Source organism: Hemitrygon akajei, chromosome 27 (genome assembly GCF_048418815.1).
Source record: "Hemitrygon akajei chromosome 27, sHemAka1.3, whole genome shotgun sequence".
In the NCBI taxonomy this organism is placed as follows: domain Eukaryota; kingdom Metazoa; phylum Chordata; class Chondrichthyes; order Myliobatiformes; family Dasyatidae; genus Hemitrygon; species Hemitrygon akajei.
In genome coordinates, this window is record NC_133150.1 from 7300150 (window position 1) to 7317902 (window position 17753).

The window sequence follows — 17753 nt, forward strand, 5'->3', positions numbered from 1 at the left end:
GGGATATATAAGAAAACATGTTCATTGAATGAGGTTAAGGGTGGGAGTGGTTGTATAGGTATAGTAAGTACATATTATTATTATTATTATTATTATTATTACACCTTATCACCTGAAATGTGATACTTGTACTTGAGGAATAGAGTCATTTTTTTCCTTTGATAATGCCAAAGGTATAATTCCTTATAAAGCAAAATCCCCATGAGTCATGGTTTTGTGGCAATATTTGCAAGGTTAGTACATCCAAAGACTAGCTAAAACATGTTGAGTATCAAGTGGTCCCAATTTACTCTTCACTATATTGTACTTATTTTTTTGCCAAGAATTAAGTTTTTTTTACTGTTCCCTTTGATCTAATTCCTCCTTATAAGGTGTATTCTATTAGATAAGTAAATAAACTGAAATGTAACTCTATCTTAACTGTAAAGTTAGTAGGGAACCTAGCTAAGACTGACAATTTATAAAAGTCAAAACAGAACAAGAGCATGCATAGGGGTTTAAATATGCAAGCTTTTAGAGATGCACTCTTTATGTTGCAGATCAGATCAGGTGTATGCATTGCATTTGTAAACTTATGCAATGCATTTTTTTTGGGTATTATTGGAAAATGTATGGATGTCTAAGAACTTGCACACCTCGGAACAAAAGATTAAGCAATTTATCATGAAAAAATGCGGCATGTATTTCTGCATATTTTGAATATAAACATAGTAGAAAAACATAGTTGTTTTCTTGAATAAGAAATAATAATCTCTATGAATAGTGTTTTTAAAATCAATTCATTGAAGGCCGGCTTGAAATTGGCTGGAGATGTTTAATTGCAAGATTAAGTTTGTGAACCGTTTGTAATTACCTGGGTTTTTTTTTTGGCATTAATTACTCATAAAATATGGTCTGATCTTCATCTGAGGCAGAATAGTAGACAAACACAATATGCCTAAACTAATAACACAGAATTGTACTTTCATGTCTTTATTGAACACAATGTTTAATCATTCACGGTCTAGGCTGTAAAAAGTATGTGAACCCTTGTATTTAATAACTGGTCAAACCTCCTTTAGCAGCAATAACCTCCACCAAACATTTCCTGTAGCTGCTGATCAGACTTGTGCAATGGCGACGAGGAATTTTAGACCATTCCTCAATACACAACAGTTTCAGTTCATCAGTATTTTTGCGATACCTTGCATGAACAGCCCTCTTCAGGTCATGCCACAGAATCTCAATTGGGTTAAGGTCTGTCCTCTGACTTGGCCATTCCAAAACACAAATTTTCTTTGTTTTAAACCATTCTGTTGTTGATTTACTCGTGTGTTTTGGATCGATGCATTGTTGCATCATCCAACTTTTTAAGCTTCAGGTGATGACCACTACCCTGACATTCTCCTGTAAAAATGCCTAGGTGCAATTTTGAATTCATTGTTTCCTAGACAATTGCAAGCTGTCCAGCAAAGCAGCTCCTTCCACCATGCTTCACAGTTGTGATGAAGTTTTGGTGTTGGTGTGCAGTGCCCATTTTTCTCTAAACATGGTGTGCATTTCTGCCAAAAAGTTCAAGTTTTGTCTTATTTGTTCACAGAACATTGTCCTAGAAGTGTTGTGGAATATCTAGATGGTCTTTTGCAAACTTGAGATGTGCAGCAAGGTTTTATTTTGAAGAGCAGTGGTTTCCTCCATGGTGTCCTTCCATGAACACCAATCTTGTTCAGTGTTTTTCTTGTAGTGGACATATAAGCAGAGACTTTAGCAAGTTCTGGAGATTTCTGCAGATATTTGCTGTTACCCTTGGGTTCTTTTTCATCTTTTTCAGCATTGCACGTTGTGCTCTTGGTGTGATCCTTGCAGGTCTCCCACTCCTGGGGAAAATAGCAACAGTACTGAATTTTGTAGGCCATTTCTGTTAGTGTGGACTGATGCACAGTTGGGTCTTTAGAGATGCCTTTGTAGCCTTTTCCAGCATTGTGCATTTCTACAATTCTTCTAAGGTCTTCTGAAAGTTTTGATCGAGGCATGGTGCACAAACAGATCTTTCTTGAGAAGAGCAGGCTCTGTCAGTAACCTGACTTTGTGTGTCTTTTTTTATATAGGGCAGGGCATCTCTACAACCCACACCTCCAATCTTATCTCATTGATTGGAACACCTGACTTCAAATAGCTCTTGTAGAAGATATTACCCCAGAGGTTCCCATACTTTTTTGAACCTAGTCTGTGATTGTTTAAATGGTGTACTCAGTCTTGATGAGAAGAAGTACAATTGTTGGTGTGTTATTAGTTCAGGCAGATTGTGTTTGTCTATTACTGTGACTTTGATGTAGATCAGACCACATTTTATAAGTAAATAATGCAGAGAGCCAGGTAATTGCAAAGGGTTCACAAACTTTTTATTGCAGCTGTAGCTTATTTGTTTTTGTTACTGAAAACTCCTGCCGCCACCCTCATCTCTTTCTATCTTGAAGGTGAGGAACAGTTGGAATTATGCAAGCTTATTACAGAATTTGAAGTCCCGCAAGAGGAGGAATGCCCATACGAGGCCTTGTGCAATGCAACATCACACTCCATTGAAGGGCTGGACAGTTTGAAAGCTCCAGATGTGGAAGCAAGTTCAAGTCAAGAATTAATAAAGGTCAGTATTAAAATAAAACTGCTTTGAAGTACCTTTACACTGCAGTAGGATAGAGTGTTCTAGCAACTTCTCTGTGCTGTGATACCATGACTTTCCAGAATGAAAATGCAGACATTGCTTTTCAATATGATCCTTTAAAATGCTCCAGGGTAATTGCAAATTGCTGTTCATGCAGTGCAACTTCCGATATTTTATAGTTAGATTTTCCCTGTGTATTTCGTACTGACTACTGGAATTGACAGTAAAATCTTTTCTATTAAAGGTTTAAAGTGTTGCATCACAACAAACAATTTATTGTTGAAATACAGTTTGTAAGATCTGTATTTTAATTGTTTCATGATGTGTAAATATTTCTGTCAAATATCAGGACCCTACCTTTAACAGATATCTGTATTAAGGGCATTCTAGCCCCAAGGCAGGCACACAGTGCCAGTAATTAGCATCTTATATTGCTTTGTGTTATACCCAATGTTTATTAGAAGCTTATAGTCATAAGTTTTCCAGTTGGAAATACTCAATAATGTTGATCCTTTAAAAGATTATTATTAAACTTGACTCTTTGAAATCCTGCAAAAAAATCCAACCACATTGCCATTGACCTCTGGTGTCTTAAATTATTAGAAGTGTCACTATCTATATGTCACCAACTGTGTAAGTATTCACAGAGAAGCAGGGATCCTTTCCTTTGAGACACTGTTCCACTCTTTAACGGCACCCCTAAACAATGTATTCATGCAGTGTATTGAAGCATGGTTTTAAGACTGAATTGTGGAGTTAATATGATTAAGTGCAGTGTATATTTGGTTAGGTTTTAAACATTCCTGATTCAAAATAGTTTTTAAACTTTGGCAAACATGAGGAAATCTGCAGATGCTGGAAATTCAAGCAATACACATAAAATGCTGGTGGAACACAGCAGGCCAGGCAGCATCTATAGGAAGAAGCACTGTCGACATTTCGGGTTGAGACCCTTCGTCAGGACTCATTTTAAACTTTGGTTAAGTTTTAAACTCTTCTGATTCAAAATCTCCTGTTGTGCTGAATGGTCAAGCGTCTTGTACTACTGAACCAATAGTATGTTCACCATAAGGGCTACAGCAGATTGAGGCTGACTCACCATCAGTTTCTTGAAAACTTCTGCCATAGCCAGCTATATCCACACTTGTCTGAATTCAAAGGAAACATGTATTTCAATAAGTAGGAGGACTCAGAAATTTAAGGTTTTTGTTGAGGAAATGGTAAGATAATTCAGAGGAGGGTAATGGACATTTTCTATGTGGACTTCAGTAAAGTATTTGACAAGATCCCTCCTGTTGCGCAGGTCATGAGATGAAGGTTGAATGGGATCCATGGTGATTTGGTGGATTGGATCCAAACTTGGCTCATAGAATACAGGATAGTGCGAGAGGATTGTTTTATCCTGACTGAAGGACTATAAGCAATGCTGTTCTGCAAGATCATTGTGGGACCTCTTTTTTTGTATTTATGGATATCAAGAAGTGTTGTTAAAGGATGCAATGGGATAGAGATTAGCTGGAAAATTGGGCAGAGAATGGCAGATGGAGCTGGATCTGAAATAGTGATGTGTTGCATTTTCAAAGGTCAAATGCAAAAGCATAGTCCTCACTAAATAGCAGGAGCTGCAGGAGTATTGATGCAAAGAGGGAGTCTTTAAGTGGATTGGGTAGTACAGAAGGTGTGCAGCACGGGAACAGAAATTTGGCCCATAAAAATTATCATGGCAATTTAAGACCAGAGCACATAAGAGCAGAATTAGACGATTTGGCCTATCGAGTCTACACATCTCCCTGCACATGGTCTATATCCTTCCATTCCCTGCCTGTTAACATACATGCCTCTTCAACATGGCCATTTTATCTGTTTCCACCATCTCCCCTGGCAGTGCATACTAGGCACTTAGTTCTCCGTTTAAAAAAAGTTGCAATATAAATCTCCTATAAACTTAGCCCTTCTTATCTTAATGCTGCGTCTTCCAGTATTTGACCATTACACCTGAGAAAATGATTGCCTTTCACAGAGAAAGTAATCAAAAGTTTGTGAACCTAGCCTTTTAACTAATGCTGTTTAATCCCAATGAAATTTTGGCAGCCTTTCCAAAGCCTCCACATCCTTCCTTTAAATGGGATACCTAGAAGTGCACACAATACTCCAAATGCAGCCCTACATGTTGCTGAATCTACAGAAAATTGAACAGTTTAAAATTATTATGAATTTATTAGAACATTTCCAAGTATGTACACTGCAAGATGAGCCTACAGCAGTTAAATGTTGAATTTCAGTACGTCTTAAATCAACACTAAGATTGTCAGGTAAATATTATATAAAATAATACTTCATATATGAAACAATTTCTCAGTTTTAAAAGTTTGTGTAATTCAAAAATGTGTATTAATCCACATTGTTCTCTTCACTTGTCAATTTATCTGACTTGGACATCTGTACATCATGACCGTTGAGTAAGATGTAGGCAGATGGTCAGTTGATTGTGTACCTGACCACCTATTCTCCCATGGGATGTGCCAGTGGTCCAGAAGTAGAGCAGAGAAGTTGAGCCAAGTATTGAAGTCGGCCAGTATACCTGATCTCACCAGTAGAGGGTACTGTACTCTTATAGGTTGCATGCACATACCCAATATAGAACACATCAGGGTTTTTGACTGGGCTCAAAGAGCATCATTTCAGAGCTCAATGTGCTACAGCAATGGCCAGGCATTTGTGAAATTCGGAGTAATTCTGTTTGAAAGCTGTGAATTTAGAAGGGATCTGTTGAACTTAGGAACTGTTAGGATGAGTCTGAGGTGGCATTATCCTTGCTGAACCAAGAAGTTTGAAACTGTGATTTAACATGTTGTATCTGTCAGTTTGCTCCAGTGCTGGACTTCACGTGGACTTGGGCAGTGGAATCCAATCCTTATGGGTCTCCATTTTTTTATGCAGGAAATTGCCAGTCTTGTTTCAGACCTGGTGTAGTATCAAAGACCCCCTTGGATTTAATGGGGATTTTCTGCCAGCAGATCAGGAGGGCGAAAGAAGATGAATTGTTTTACAGCAGTTCAATGGGCTTATTTGAAAGTACCGTAGATTTCGTACTACAGCGCGCACCTGATTAAAAGCCGCTGGCTCTAATTTTAGAAAGAAAATCAATTTTGTACTTGTACAAGCGGCACCGGATTTTAGGCCGCAGGTGTCCCACGTTGTAATTTGAGATATTTACACAGAAAGATACTACACGTGAGGATTTTTTAACTTTTAATTAAATCCATATGGTAACATAAACAAATACATATTGCAAATGCTTTTTTTCGAACCGTGCCTCTAACACGGCTACTTTTAAATATACATACGTATCGGTAACACACAAATTACGTTGCGTATACTTTTTTACTGAACAGTGCACGAACAACATTCCAATATCTCCTAACGACTGGTAAAAAAATATATACTGCAGCCTACCAGGAAAAGTTATTGATCGCCTTTAACTTAAAAGCAGCGTTTTCGATCGGGTCTAATGCCGCTCGCGTAATGCGCTCCCCCCCCCCCCACCTTTCCGTTTATCGCAAACCGGTATTTCCCACAAGACGCGGCGAAACCGGATGTGACGTCATAGCATCCCGGGATGTAGTACAGAAAACAAATATAGTTAAAACACTTCTAACTTTAACTAGAAAATACTAACAAATGAATTACTAAGCGAAAATATTATAAACTAAATAACTGCCATAAAGGCAGCACAATGCTTTTCTTCGAGTGTTTTCCATGTTGATGAGGGTGAGTACAAATGACTGATGTACAATAATTTAATTGTGAAAGTGCGCTTGATTTATCATACAATTTCATTGGACCTCTGTGAACTACTCATCAATTTTATTGGTCTACTGTTACGAGGCAAAATGTTTTTGGCGGCATGAAAAAAAATCATACATTAGCCGCACCGTAGTAAAGGCCACAGTGTTCAAAGCTGTTCAACATGTGGGGAAAAAAGTAGCGGCTTGTAATCCGACATCTACGGTATTTGTTTATGCACTGCAGCTTTATTTCTTAGAAGTAATATTTTTGCTTCATTTCTAATTGACTTAAGTGATTCTGTCAGACATTTCATCCCTTTCAAATTCACTTACTAATAACTTTTGAAGACAAAACCCTTCATTTTCCCCCCCCCTCATCTGTTGGCATCTATGGGTTACCCAGGGTTGAGCTGAGAGCTAAGCACCGACTTAAGGTTGTGGAGGGCAAGCAAGTTTGGCTTTTGCATCTGAAACTAGTGTGCAGGAACAGTGGACAATGACGCCAAGTGGTAGCTTGATCCAGGAACAATGTAGACCAATGTATTATCGAACTATGCGCAGGGAACCTCAGTTACCCAAGAAGATGTTATGGATAATTCAAAACACTGCAGGGTATCATGTTGCTAGACTGCTGCCATTGTGGAGTTTGCATATTTATCACTTGCTGCTCTTCCTGGAAGAGCAGGACGTTTGAGCATGGAAGAGTGGCCCTTGAAATGTCTGCATGTTTGACTTTAAAGTGAGAAAATTTCTTCCCGGCATACTGAATACCAAATGAAATGTTCAGTTGACCCTTGACATTAGAAATCTTTGTGTAATTAACAAACCCCACAAGGCTGGAGTAGTTATTACATCTTCTGAAAGCTTCAGAGCAAGAGGATGTTGATCAATTCAATAGTCATTTTCAGAGACTGAAAATCTGAGAATTTACCTTAGCTTTGTTCCTTTCATAGCTGTTGCGATGCAGGCTCAATGGTGTTCATTCATTTTTATTCTAGTACATTTAGCAATGCTATGTTTCATGTGTCAGCATATAATTCTCTCAGCATTGAACCATAGCTGTCAATTTACTACTTTACATTCTTTACCTTTACTCTTTTGAAATCAGACTCCATTCAATCCAAATTATTCGAAGACTGCAGGAGACTTTTCTGTTTGTAGTCCTTTTTTCTTTGGTAGTGATCAGTAAACAGATAAAATGGGGAACTATCCTGTACTAAGATGTATCTGTTTACTTGATTGATTTATCCATTTGTAACAGTTTCTGTGCAAAACCTGGCCAGTTTACTTTCAGTTGTATTTGTTTTCACAATCACCTTTAAAATGCATTAATCAATTCATGTGTAAAGGGAATTTCTTCTTTTTCTTTGTTACTGTGTATGTAATCAAAATGGCTTCTTTGTTTTGTTAAAAGTAGGAATGCTTCTTTGTTGCGAGAGAATGCTGGAAGCTTGTTTGGGTTAAAATTTACTGATAACGAGAATTGTATTCCTTTGTAAACCAATTGGGATTAATGTTGTTCTTTCTTCTGAGTCTGTAAGCTATTGTTGGCGGTCTTTTGGGGAGATTGGCGCGAGGGGGTGAGAGAGAAAGGATGCGATGCTGTAAACTGGGCGAGGAATGGACCCCGGGGGGGGGGGGGGGGGTCCGAGGCCAGGAGGTACCCCGAGGAGAGGAGACGAAGATCGATGTGTTTGTTAGACCACTTCGGGTGGTCCTGAGCTGCGAGTCGAGGAGTTCGGAGAGGATCGAATGGTGGCCAGAAGACTTCAGTAATTGAGCTCCAACGGTTGTGCATGAAGTGGTTTGGACTTTGATAAGTTTGGCGCCTTTTCTTTATTTTTTTCCTTCATATATACTGTATCGTTATTAATCACTTAGTTATAGTAACCTTTATAAATTGTACTCATTTAATCGCATATGGTGTACTGTCTGTTTTTGGGCGAGGCGGGGACATCACACAGCATCCACACCAGCTGATTACCCAGTTTGGCGGGGCCGAAGGCTGCTCCCCCTAGACGAGAACGAGCTGAGCGAGCCTGAGGTGACCCAGGGGGTTACACATGCATGGGTATGGAATGCTCAGACTAACAAATTTGTGAATTTTGGGGAGAGGAAATTAAGCAATGAGTTATGTGAATCTTGATTTAAGATCTGCAAGAATGTTTTAATTTTCATATTAGTGAGTATTTTCGTGTGTAGTATCTCGAGACATTTTTCAGGATCTGCAGATGAGCACTTGATATGAAAGATTTGTTTTCATTTAGGATTCGGAAGTGAAGGAAACTCAAGAAGAGCCTGAAGAGGATGAGAATCCCTATGAATTTTTACTAACTGCAGAAACAAAGAAATTAACCCATTTGGATGACTCCCAATATAAAGCAGAGAATACAGGTACTGTGTTTATGTGTCATTTCTGAAATCAACTTGGGCAATTTCAATGGCAGATTTACTGCAGCTTGATTTGTTCTTAAAGATCATTCTTCAATTTTTTTGTAAAGTTAAATATATATTAAAATTAGACTAGGAATTACTAGGAATATTGACGAGGGTAAAGCAGTGGATGTTGTCTATATGGACTTCAGTAAGGCCTTTGACAAGGTTCCACACGGAAGGTTAGTTAGGAAGGTTCAATCATTAGGTATTAATATTGAAGTAGTAAAATGGATTGGATAGTAGTGGCTGGATGGGAGATGCCAGAGAGTAGTGTTGGATGACTGTTTGTCAGGTTGGAGGCCGATGACTAGTGGTGTGCCTCAGGGATCTGTACTGGGTCCAATGTTGTTTGTTATGTACATTAATGATCTGGATGATGGTGTGGTAAATTGGATTAGTAAGTATGCAGTTGATACTAAGATAGGTGACGTTGTGGATAATGAAGTAGGTTTTCAAAGCTTGCAGAGAGGTTTAGGCCAGTTAGAAGAGTGGGTTGAAAGATGGCAGATGGAGTTTAATGCTGATAAGTGTGAGGTGCTACATTTTGGTAGGACTAATCAAAATAGGACATACATGGTAAATGGTAGGGCATTGAGGAATGCAGCAGAACAGAGTGATCTAGGAATAATGGTGCATAGTTTCCTGAAGGTGGAATCTCATGTGGATAGGGTGGTGAAGAAAGCTTTTAGTATGCTGGCCTTTATAAATCAGAGCATTGAGTATAGGAGTTGGGATATAGTGTTAAAATTGTACAAGGCATTGGTGAGGCCAAATTTGGAATGTTGTGTACAGTTCTGGTCACCGAATTATAGGAAAGATGTTAACAAAATAAGAGAGAGTACAAAGGAGACTTACTAGACTGTTACCTAGGTTTTAGCACCTAAGTTACAGAGAAAGGTTGTATAAGTTAGGTCTTTATTCTTTGGAGCGTAGAAGGTTGAGGGGGGGACTTGATAGAGGTAATTAAAATTATGAGGGGGATAGATAGAGTTGACGTGGATAGGCTTTTTCCATTGAGAGTAGGGGAGATTCAAACAAGAGCAGGGGTAACACGAGGGGGAACTTCTTTACTCAGAGAGTGTTAGCTGTGTGGAACGAGCTTCCAGTAGAAGTGGTAGAGGCAGGTTCAATTTTGTCATTTAAAGTAAAATTGGATAGGTATATGGACAGGAAAGGAATGGAGGGTTATGGGCTGAGTGCAGGTAGGTGAGAGTAAGCGTTCGGCATGGACTAGAAGGGCCGAGATGGCCTGTTTCCGTGCTGTAATTGTTATATGTTATATAGACAACGTACTCACAGCAGACAATGTGAGCAGGGATCATTTTCATATTCTAAATGAGATTCTGCAGATGTTGGAAATCCAGTCCAACATACACAAAAACTGCTGGAGGAACACAGCTGGTCAGGAAGTATCTGTAGAGGAATAAACAGTTGATGTTTTGGGTTGAGACCCTTCATTGGTACTGCAAGGCAGAAGCAGAATAATAAGCTGGGAGGAAGGGGAAGGAGGAGTATAGGCTGGCAGGTGATATGTGAAACCAGGTGAGGAGGAAGATGGGTGAGGGAGGGGGTGAAGTATGAAGCTGGAAACAACGATTTCTCTAACTTTCAGTAATTTCTCCACACTCTCCTTTCTTTTACAATTCATCATTCTGACTCCCTTCTTACCCTTTCCAATCACCTTCCTCTGGTGACTTTCCTCCTTTCCTTTTTCCCGTGTTCCACCTCCTCTCCGAGCAAATTCCCCCTTCTTTAGCCCTTCACCTGTGCCACGTCACCTCTCATTTCTTACTTCATCCCCTCCACCCCAGAATTTACTTGCAAAACTCAGGCAACTTACTTTCAGTTGCATTTGCTTTAACAATCTCTTTTAAAATACGTATTAATCAGAGCAGGCATAGGTGTAGAATGTTCAGACAGGTAATTGCCTCTGACATACTGACAGCATGCAAATGTTAATTATCGTTCAGAGTTTTTTATTTAGTGATACACGCAGAGTAGGCCCTTCTAGTGCTTTGACTCATGCCACTCCAGCACCCCTGGCAACCTGGATTTAACACTATACTAACCGTTGACAATTTATAATGACCAATTAACCTACTGGCATGCCTTTGGACTGTGGGAAGAAACCAGAGGACCCGGAGAAAACTCGCGCATTACATGAGGAGGACGTGCAGAGTGGCACTGGAATTGAACTCTGAACTCTGGAACGCTCCAAGCTGTGATAATGTTGCACTAACCGCTGGGTTACAGTTGTCAGATACTTTCCTGGAACAAACACTGTACACAAATATATGGTTGAAGAGTGATATAACAATTAAGTTTGTCTACTAGTCAAACATGTTCATTGGGCATTATCTGACAGACTTCTGAAAATTGAACAAAATTATGAATATCTGAAGCAGAAGGAACAGCCAAAATTCAGAAAGTACTGCATTTTAGTCACCTATCTCACAGGAGATGAAATGTAAGGTGAAATCAGTGCTGCTTCAGTTGTATAGAATCTTGACCAGACACACATGATAATTGCATACTGCATTTGCAGTTAGAAGAGTGATAAAACACAGCAGCACAGGTATGTGCCCCTCTTCCTATGATATTGGGTTAACCAATATAAACCTACTCCATTATCAATCTTGTCCTTTCATTCTGTGCAGCCCATAACCCTTTATTATTTTTACATATATGAGCCCATCAAGTTCAAGTTTAGTTGTCACTCAACCACACAAATACAGCCAAACGAAACAGCGTTATTCCAGGGCCAAGGTGCGAAGCACAGCACCAACAGTCACACGCAGCGCAAGGCACATATAAGGTAGCAAGCACATGTAAGATATCAGTAAAATGCAAGTCACACAGAAAATATAGTCTAAGACCTTCAGTCCATGAATGTTGCAGGAGCTGGCAGTTGAACACAATATAGCTTGTCCTCTGCCAAGTGAACACTGGGGGGCAGCATCGACTACAGCTTGGACTCCACGCCATCCCACCTCCAGTGGAGTGCCCCTGCTCTGACTCCACCTCCGCCTCGCTGCTGGGCAGTTGTAAACAAGTGACACAGTGACTTGAGACCTAGTCATCACTATGACTGAGACGATGTAGCTCCCCCCACTGACCTCCCCTGCAGTTCGCCAACATACCAGCGAATTGGACAAAGAGTATTCCCTGTTACAATGTCCAACAGAATCTTGCAATCACAAGAAAAGTGACTAAGATGATCACCAGCTGTTCAACTGTACCGCTCCTTCACGCACCAAGTCCAGCCTCTTCAGTTCCTCTGTTAATGGGCAACTTGCTGATGGGGTAGACCCGCAGTACTTTAAGTTCTTAATGTCCAGCACATTAAGAACTGATAATGATAATCCTGCAATCATAAAAAAATGCATTTTAAAAGGACATTAACACCTTTGATTGACCCTGTAGAAGCTGCTGCAATCGACTGTGCCACATCTTACTGGAGGTTAGAGGAGCTCTAAAGAGAAAAGCTTAGACACTCATCATAAAACACATTCTGTGATCCAAGCAGTATCCTGGTAAATCTCCTCAGCACCCTCTACACTCTTTAGCAAAGATGTTTCAGGTAATAAATGGATTCAAAAGTTGGAGAATTTTAGCATTTCAAAAGTGTCAATTTAATATTTTGAATTAGCCCATTTAGCTCTTCTAGATAGAAAAGGTAGTTGGAATCGAAAGTCCAAAAGGGCCAATGAAAACAGTAAAGACTGAAAGTGACAAGTCTTTATTTGTTAGGGACTTCAGAGGCTGTGCATCAAAGCTGGCTAAAAGGAGTTGAAGTGCAGTACATCATGGTTTACCAGAAAGGAATAGCTTTGAACTGCTCATTGGCTGACTTTCATTCTATTTTTTCCCACAAGTCCCCATAAACACATTTAAGATTTTAGTAAATATTTGGCAGAATCCCAAGTAAATATCAAATGGCCGATGAATTTACAGATAAAGGTTTGTGGTATTTTTTTTTGTGAAAATGCTCCTTTAAACACTTGTTAACAGCACTATTGGATCTGCTATTAGGGAATGAGACAGGTCAGATGACAGAAGTTTGTGTAGGGTAACAATTTGCATCTAGTGACCACAATGCCATAGGTTCCAAAATAAATAGGCAAAATGATAGGTCTGGTCCATGGGTTGAGATTATAGATTGAAGAAAGGCCAATTTTGATGGTATCAGAAATAATCTGGCAAGTGACGACTGGGACAGGCTGTTTTCTGGCAAAGGTGTACTTGGAGAGTGGGAGGCCTTCAAAAGTGCAATTTTGAGAGTACAACGCTTATATTACTTGTCAGAATAAAAGGTAAAGATAAAAGTTGTAGGGAAACTTGGTTTTCAAGAGATATTGCAACCCTGGTTAAGAAAAAATAAAGGTGCATAGCTGGTTATAGGCAGGTAGGATCAAATGAGGTATTAATGCAGTTTAAGAAATGCTGTCAGAATGGCTAAAGGAAGACATGAGGTTAACCTAGCAGACCAGGTGTAGGAAGATCATAAGTGGTTATACAGATGTGTTGATAGCAAGTGACAAAAATGAACCTGTGGAAGATTAGAATGGTAATCCATGTGTGTGGAGCAAGAACAGATGGGGGAATATATTAAATACATTTATTTTTGCATCTTTGTTTACTCAGGAGACAGACACACAGCTATAGTAGTGAGGCAAAGTAGCATCAACTTCATAGATCCTGTACAGATTACAAAGGAGGAAGAGTTTGCTATCGTGAGGCAAATCAAGGTGGATAAATCCCCAAGGCCTGACAAGGTGGTCCCTCAGATCCTATGGGAGGCAAATGTAGAAATTCAGAGATATTTAAATCATCCTTAGCAACAGGAGAGGTACCAGAGGATTGGAGGATAGCCAGTATTGTTCCATTGTTCATAAAGGACTCTAAACATAAACCAGGAATTCATAGGCTGGTGAATCTGAAATCATTAGTGGGAAAGTTATTGGAAGATTTTCTAAGGGAACAGATATATAAATATTTGGGTAGACATGGATTAATTAAGGATAGTCAGCATGGCTTTGTGCGTGGTAGGTCATGTCCAACCAATCCTTAGTGTTTTTTTTCGAGGAAGTTACCAGGAAAGTGGATGAAGGCAAAGCAGAGATATTGTTGACATGGGCTCTAGCAAGGTATTTGACAGGATCCTGCGTGAGAGATTGATCAAGAAGGTTCAGTAACTCAACACTCAAGGTGAGGTAGTAAATTGGATTAGACATTGGCTTTGTGGGAGAAGTCAGAGAGTGGTAGCAGATGATTGCCTCTCTGACTGAAGGCCTGTGACTAGTGGAGTGCCGCTGGGTTTGTTGTTGTTTGTCATCTATATCTGAATGATAGTGTGGTTAATTGGGTCAGCATATTTGTGGATGACACCAAGTCTATGGGTGTATTGGACAGTGACGAAGGCTATCATGGATCTGCATCAACTGGAAAAATGGCCGATGGAATTTAATGCAGACAAGTGTGAATTTTTGCACTTTGGTAGATCTACCTTAGTGAATGGTAGGGCACTGAGTGGTGTGGTACAATAAAGGGATATGGGAATAGAGGTCCGTGATTTGTTGAAAGTGGTGTCACAAGTAGATAGATAGGGTTGTAACGAAAGCTTTTGGCACATTGGCTTCATAAATCATATTGTGTACAGCAGATGGGATGTTATGTTGCTGTTGTACAAGACATTGGTGAGGCCTAATTTGGAGTATTGTGTGCAGTTTTGGTCACCTAGCTAGAAGAAGGATGTTGCCTGCTCTGCAGGACCTGAGTTAGAAGGAAAAATTTGAATAGGTTAGACTTTATTCCTTAGAATGTATGTAGCCTCCGTGCCCCCAGTTGGCCCCTGTTAGCCTAGGATAAACCGCCGTTGCCCCGCTAATACTGCAATACTTCAGTGTAAATACAGAATAATGCCCCCCCCCCCCACTACACGCTCGCAATACAAATACCAGACAATACACCCAAAAGCGAGTAAATAATTACAACTTTATAGTTATCTCTTAGTGATGGGTTAGTAGAAACAGATAATCTAAAGGCGTCAAATAAGTAAGTTTATCAGTTTGTGCACATAATATTTTAATATGTTGGAGCTCACGCCTCCGGTTCCATCCACAATGACCTTCCGAGCCTTCGGCCACTGTCTGAGCCGCTGACATCTAGTATCCGCCGCCCTGGAACCGCTGTCCGCTCCTCACACGCCCGTCCTCCTCGCTCACCTCCCGAAAAAGACCGCGAACTCCCGCTCAGCTTACACATACAAGATGGCATAACAATTCTCCATTGGTTATTTCCCTCTTATTGGTGGTCATAACCCAAACATACCGGACACAGAAACCCATTACAGCATCTCAGAGAAGCCATTTCATTATAACAATACAGAGAAGCCATTTTGTTAGCCTGAACAATTAACACAGCTGTTACCGGGACTGAGAGTCCTACATTCTCCCCCTACCAAATTTATTCATGCCCTCATGACGCTCAGATAATTGGCCAACCCTTCCTGCAAAACACAAAGCCCAACCCAAGTGCAAAAAGCAGTGACATAACTCCCCAAAACAGTGGAGATCACACCCTGTTCCTCGAGTGTTACATAGGCCAACTTATCTGGGGTTGGGGGGCGCCTACTTCTCTGAGACCTGCGCAGTCACTCTTCTAGCTCCTCCATCTCGGACACTACAGGAGACTCATGGAAACTATGAGGCGAATCCTCCTGTGAGCGGTCACCCAAACCCTCTGCACCTCGGAACCCTCTATCTCTTGCTCGGGCTCCACATCCTTCCCGCCAACGCCCTGTGGTACTCCCGACAGCCCATCGCTAGCCCCCCTTACCCCCTCTAACCCAGTGGGGGAAGGGCCAGGAGTCTCCTCCTCCACCACGGGGGCATCAGTGAACGGCAGCATGTACCAATCATCTGAGTCATCTTCCTCCGAGTCAGTTTCCCTCATGGATTGGGCCCGGGCTCACCTCTCCCAGTGTGAGCTCTTTCTCCACCTTGCATGGATGCAAAGTCCTGGTACGAGATGCAGCCAGCACCTCGGGCTCCCACTCTACTTGTACATCTCGCCCCAGAGGCAACAGATGATTCCGGTGGAGAATCTTGACGGGCCCCGTCCCATCCTCGGGCTGCACTCTGAAGACCGGTAAGTTGGGCAACTGACTCTCCACCACATAGGGTGTGCCCGAGTAACCATCAGCCAGCTTGTGCTTCCTAGGCCATCCCAGATTCCTTATGAGGATTCAGTCTCCCAGCAGGAGTTGGGAGAACTTAACTTTCTGGTCATACCTCTTCTTATTTCCCCGATTCTGCTTGACAGCTGCCTCCCCGGCCAACTCATAAGCCCTTTGCAGCTCCTTCTTCATATCAGCCACGTACTTCAAATAAGGCTTTGGCAGTACTTCACCCGCAGCAGTCCCGAAACAGAGGTCAATGGGCAACTTTGCCTCGTGCCCAAACATCAGATAATAGTGAGTAGCCAGTAGCGTCATTGCATGTACAGTTGTAACAGTGAAACAGATGTCCAATATGTTAACTCCATCGACTCTTTTTGCTGATCTCCAGAGTCCCGAGCAATTCTAGCAGGGTCCGGTTAAACCTCTCTGGCTGGGGGTCGCCCCGCGGATGATAGGGGGTGGTCCTCGATTTCTCAATCCCCAGCATATCCAGTAACTCATAGATGAGCTTACTCTCAAAGTCCCGTCCCTGGTCACTATGTATCTACCGGGGAAGGCCATAATGCACAAAATACTTAACCACCCTCTGATCCTTGTTGGGGAACGCATGAGCATACCTGGTGTAATGGTCCATGATGACTAAGACATTCGCCGTGTTGCTGGTATCTGGTTCTATGGCCAGGAAATCCATACACACCAGATCCAAAGGCCCTGCACTCTGCAAGTGTGACAACGGAGCAGCCTGCACAGGCAGCATCTTCTGGCGTATGCAACGTAAGCAGGACTTGCAATACTCATCGACCTCTGACCTCATTCGGGGCCAATTAAACCGGTCCTTGAGCAACCCATAGGTTTTCTCCACTCCCAAGTGCCCAGAGTCATCGTGCAGTGACTTCATCACAACCCTCCGATACTTCTCAGGCAAGACCAGCTGCCAACGCCGAGGTCTGGGGGTGACGTTCGGTTCTTCAACCTCAACCAAGGCCACTCTCTCAGTAACAGAGACACTGAGCCGTGTTGTGTCTTCTCCACCCAGGCCACGTCCCCCTTCTCCACTGCGCACCAAATAGTGCCAATGCCAGGTTCATCTCGCTGAGCAACTGCAATTTCCCCAGGACCAACTCTGGCAGCTGCGGGGTCTTCAGAGCCGTCATGTCACAGTAAACTAGGGGTAGGGCATCATCGGACGCCCCCGATGGGTCCTCAGCATGGTCTGGCCTCTCCTTTTCCTCAGCCTGCGCGGTGATAGCAAACTGACACATGACCTTCACCCCGGAGGCAGGAGCGCTCTCCCACTCCTCGTCCCCCTCCAGGTCCTCATGCGTCCGTTGAGACAGAGCATTTGCATCAACTTTCCAGCTCCCCAGCTGGTACTTCAGGCTAAAACCATGTGCAGACATGGTGGCCAACCACCAATGACTGGTGGCGTCCAGTTTCGCCGAGGTCAGGATGTAAGTAAGTGGGTTGTTGTCTGTCCACACCTCAAACTTGGACCCGTAGAGATAGTCACACAGCTTAACTACCACCACCCATTTCAATGCCAGAAACTCCAACTTGTGGGTGGGGTAGTTCCTCTCGGAGGGTGACAAACACTACCAGCCTCAGCCCAGCGCCCTGATCCTGATACAAGACGACCCCTAACCCCTCCCAACTGGCATCGGTGTGTAGCACATAGGGCAATCGGGGGTCCGCAAAAGACAGCACTGGC

The 17753-nt window shown here is 41.8% G+C and overlaps 1 protein-coding gene across 9 annotated transcripts in view; it reads left to right on the plus strand.

The window, feature by feature from the left end:
• The window catches only part of LOC140717105 (ankyrin repeat and SAM domain-containing protein 1A-like), a 460793-nt gene that overhangs the window by 190377 nt on the left and 252663 nt on the right, over positions 1-17753 (plus strand). For all 9 annotated transcript variants that reach the window (XM_073030322.1, XM_073030323.1, XM_073030327.1 and 6 more), the window contains 2 exons: positions 2457-2623; positions 8697-8823. In XM_073030322.1, coding sequence (XP_072886423.1) covers positions 2457-2623; positions 8697-8823 — 294 coding nt within the window. The remainder of the gene's footprint in view (positions 1-2456; positions 2624-8696; positions 8824-17753) is intronic.